At 31.8% G+C, this 4,422-nt stretch overlaps 1 protein-coding gene across 1 annotated transcript; it reads right to left on the bottom strand.

Moving 5' to 3' along the window:
- Positions 1 to 1,414: 1,414 nt before the first annotated feature.
- Positions 1,415 to 3,996, bottom strand: LOC108217876 (eukaryotic translation initiation factor 5A-2). The gene is made up of 5 exons (XM_017390774.2): positions 3,795 to 3,996; positions 2,508 to 2,630; positions 2,136 to 2,192; positions 1,865 to 1,939; positions 1,415 to 1,759 (listed from the first exon to the last, which is right to left on the bottom strand). Exons 1-5 carry the CDS (start codon positions 3,915 to 3,917, stop codon positions 1,661 to 1,663), a joined length of 477 nt encoding a protein of 158 aa, XP_017246263.1. The 5' UTR covers positions 3,918 to 3,996; the 3' UTR covers positions 1,415 to 1,660.
- Between the last annotated feature and the right edge of the window lie 426 nt (positions 3,997 to 4,422).

The raw sequence follows: 4,422 nt of genomic DNA, 5'->3' as shown, positions 1-4,422 counted from the left end.
AAACTTGACTTATATAAATCAGTTGATTAGATGGTGCTGGTGATGACATATTAATATGGTGGTTTTCAAAAAGATGTGGTGATTTTCAAAAAGATGTCATATTAAAGATGTGTTTAATAGAGAATTAAACTGATAATCAGAGCTGACAATCAACGCTGATTTGATAATTAAGACAAATAAAATCAAAAGTAAGAATTCATGCATGATTTGTGGGACTGTTTGAAACTTAACATTTATTAATCAGTTGATTTGATGGCACTGCTGATGTGGCATTTAAAAATACGTGGCTTTATGACGTGTCATTTAACGAATTACGTGGACTTTATGACTGGGCATCGTTCAGGAATTATGATATAATAGATAGATAATAAGTACGAATTACGTGTATTTTTAAATATACAAAATATACATGTAGTTGTGAATAAATTAAATGTATAAAGATAAGAAAATTATTGTTTGAATTTTTTTTACATAAATTTTAATTTTAAATATTTTAAGAAAAGGCAATCAGCAATTTAAGAGATAATTATATATTTAAATTTTTAATTTTTCATCCAACATCGTACAATAAAATCTTCAGAGTGCTTAGGAAGTCTTCCCATAAATGGTAAGATGAATTTGAAATTTTAAAATAAATGATAAGAATTGATTTGATTTCGAATTTAGAAATAATTAATGATGATTAGTTTCATATCTTGGAGAGTACTTAAGAAGTCTTTTCTTCATAAATTAGAGATAGAGGAAGTCAATAACTACATTTAAAAAAAATATGCTAAAAATTAGGAAGGAATGATTTTTATTTAAGACAATTAAAATTAAAAGCAAGAATGCTTGCATAATTTGTGGGACTGTCTAAAACTTGACTTATATAAATCAGTTGATTAGATGGTGCTGGTGATGTCAACGCTGACATATTAATATGGTGGTTTTCAAAAAGATGTGGTGATTTTCAAAAAGATGTCATATTAAAGATGTCTTTAATAGAGAATTAAACTGATAATCAGAGCTGACAATCAACGCTGATTTGATAATTAAGACAAATAAAATCAAAAGTAAGAATTCATGCATGATTTGTGGGACTGTTTGAAACTTAACATTTATTAATCAGTTGATTAGATGGCACTGCTGATGTGGCATTAAAAAATACGTGGCTTTATGACGTGTCATTTAACGAATTACGTGGACTTTGTGACTGGGCATCGTTCAGGAATTATGATATAATAGATAATAGATAATAGATACATAGTGGAACATTAGAAAAGAAATTATTGCCATTTTTCAAAGCAAAGCCCATTTTATCAAACAATACACACTGAAACATTTTAAAGAAAAGAAATCATATAATTTTATAGACAGTTTTCAAATATTACACAAGAAAGGAAATTGTACACTGCTCTATGCCTCTATGGCTCTATCCATCAATCTGAGTCATTAATAAGAAGAAATCAAACAATGAGATAAATTATCAAAACTTGCACTCTGGCTTAAACTTTATTCAGTCTATCTTCTACACAGCAGACAAGTTGGATTTAATTGACAGTAAGTTCGAACCTATGGAACTTTTATTCCAGAAAACAAGGCAATAAACAAAAATCAAACATTAATGTACATTTAGCCGTGTCCATCAGAACATAAATGGTGATGCACGCCCATATATTCTTTATTTCGAGATATCCTTAACAGCATTGATCTGCTCTTCTCCCATTGCTGACATGACACTCACCACAAGGTCTTTTCCTTCTCCAAATCCAACTTTGATCTACAAGAAGGTTCATATAAAAGTTTCGTGTTGCTACTTTAATATATTATGCTAGTTACCCTTTAAGTAAAGTTATGATGATTTGATTTTTGAGATCGGACATACCTGGTTGAGCAAATTTTCGTCAGTGGGAAGCCTCAAGTCATCTTTGGTAGTTCCACTTTCAGTCAGAAGACTGACCTATAATGCAGTACAACAATTGAATTAGTTCCTTTTAATTTTGTCATGTTTACGTTGTGATAACGAATGAAGAATGCATGTATATATAGATCCTCAACATAGAAAATGTTGTTATTAATTAGGGAGGATTGTAAGATATGATCATATGGAGCATAAATTGACAGCACATTTGTTGTGATCGTAAACGCTAACTTACAAAACCATCTTCAGCAATGTCGATTAGTTGGTAGTCAGATCGACTAACATGTGGCACCTGTGAAATGCATCATTACATATGTGAATAACAAGAGTGTCAAATACAATTGAAGAACAAAAGTCAGATTGATTGTAAGAGTGTCTACTGGATTTCGATTTCACCATACAGCTGAAAGCATTGCTACTAAAACAAAGGTAATTTTAGTAATCAACATAAAATTTTGTATCAACCAAATCGGCTTTGTCGCAATAGTATCTACTCATGTTATTTACCAAGTGGCTGAGGCCTTGTCAAAGGCAAAAATGTGTGAGTGTGTGAATTCATTTATAAAAAAGAAAACTAAATATTATAGAATACTAAGGAAAATGTTACATCACAATTGTGAGAGGACGGAACAATATCTTCAAGCTTCTTGCCCGTAAATATATCAAGGCCAACAAAATGGCACTTTGCATGTCCATGTTTGCCGGTTTTTGAGGTGGAGACCTCTACAACCTGGTTTGACAATAAAAATGATACAGAAGTTACAAAACTTTTAAAGCTAAAAAAGCACAACATGCTAAATAAACTAACTTTTACACAAGAAATGAAGGGGGTTAAAGGAGAATTCCTCATAAAATTATTGATTCAATCCTGATCTCATTAGAAAGATGTTTTCCTAAAGTCTTCTATATGTACCAGTGATACATAAGCCCCGTCCTGATAAATTTAAAACCCCAGGCGAATCATGATTTTGTACTCAAATTATTGTGAGGTCAACATATTTATCTTTTAAGTTTAGCGGGATATTAAAAGAGAATATACCAGTACATAAAATTAATCACATAAGATTTACAACTAAAAATAGTACAACTCAAATTATAAAAAAAAATCATACGTAAGAGCTACTTGCATCTATTATCATTGAATGTGAGGACGAAGTAGATGATTCTTTTTACAATTTTTTTTTAAATAAAATTGTGCCACTAAATATTGATTTAATACTATATAATCATAATCTATGGCATAATGCAGATGACAAAATTACTATATATCTTCACCTGTCCTAGTGCTAATTCAGTGGAGAAACTTTAAAAACAGACGCACCCACCGAGTGTGTTATTAAGGTTCGTACACAAAATACCAATATATGATAGTCATATATTCACCCCTGTCACTGTGGCATTTAATATCTTAATGAATATGCCATTGTATATAAAATACCAATATATGATAGTTATATATTCTCTCTGTGGCATTCAATATCTTAATCAATCTCTCCCAGTATACTATTTGAACCTTGCTAAATGAAAGAATAGCATGCGGGTATGTAACTATTCCTGATAGAACTTCACTGAGCATGGCTAAAGACCATATTAGTTAAGAATGAACTCGATTTCAAGTATTTTTAGTTCAAACAAGAAAATGAATCTAGCCCATCTTACAAGGTCATTGTGTCAATCCACTATATATGAGCATTGCATGAAACACAAATTAAAGCGCACCCAAATACAATAAAATAATAAACACGACAAAAGCCTTGTAAGATCCAGAAAAGTTAAATCACAAGGAAATACAATATATATTCAGGCATTTGATAATCGTCGATTACAGAAATTTAAATACGGACATACAGACACTGCATACATTAAAAACGAGTGAAGAGAGGAATAGAGAAACCTTGCAAGGCCTGTTTTTGATGACAATGTAGCCATTCTTGCGAATGGTCCCAGCCTGTTGAGGAAATGTCTTTGAAGCCCCTGCATCTGCCTTCGACTCAAAGTGATGTTCCTCGTCCGACATTCTTTACGTGTCTTAACCTTCGATAGTATTTTTAAGGCAGGCTGAAACAAACGTTTGAGATCGAAGATGAGGGCAAAATGGTCATTCAGTTCATGTTTGCAAACAGATCTGTTCACTTGTGTGTGTGATCCACTTAGCTAGCCATAACAGTCACCGGGTAATCTGTGAGTACGTAGAATAGCTTTGTTCTTTTACGTGGCCTGTTTTTCTAGAAGCCCATATCAAGGAAACAAGTTAGTGAGCAGCCCAAGAAGAACGGCCCAATGGAGAAGTGGGAGAGAAATGGCAAGTTCCTGTTTGTTTTCTTCTTGGGGGACCGTGGCAATTTCCTGTGTTCTGAAAATCCCTGATTCAACCGAGTAATGTTTGATTAATTTCATGCAATGCTGTCAATTCATTCAATTTTTACATTCTGATTAATCTTTTTAAGTTTTCTTAATCGAAATATATGTTATAATTTATTAAAATTAAAATATTATATCATTTTAAATATGAACAATTATAA

The sequence above is a fragment of the Daucus carota genome, chromosome 4, assembly GCF_001625215.2.
Source record: "Daucus carota subsp. sativus chromosome 4, DH1 v3.0, whole genome shotgun sequence".
NCBI lineage: Eukaryota > Viridiplantae > Streptophyta > Magnoliopsida > Apiales > Apiaceae > Daucus > Daucus carota.
Note: the sequence above shows the minus strand (reverse complement) of the source record. Positions and strands in the feature narration are given on the sequence as shown.

Coding starts and splice junctions, on each gene's coding strand:
- LOC108217876 (XM_017390774.2), bottom strand. CDS start 3,917: ATGTCGGACGAGGAACATCACTTTGAGTCGAAGGCAGATGCAGGGGCT. Junction 2,631..3,794: donor TCAAAAACAGGCCTTGCAAG/GTTTCTCTATTC, acceptor TTGTCAAACCAG/GTTGTAGAGGTCTCCACCTC. Junction 1,940..2,135: donor ACATTGCTGAAGATGGTTTT/GTAAGTTAGCGT, acceptor ACTGCATTATAG/GTCAGTCTTCTGACTGAAAG.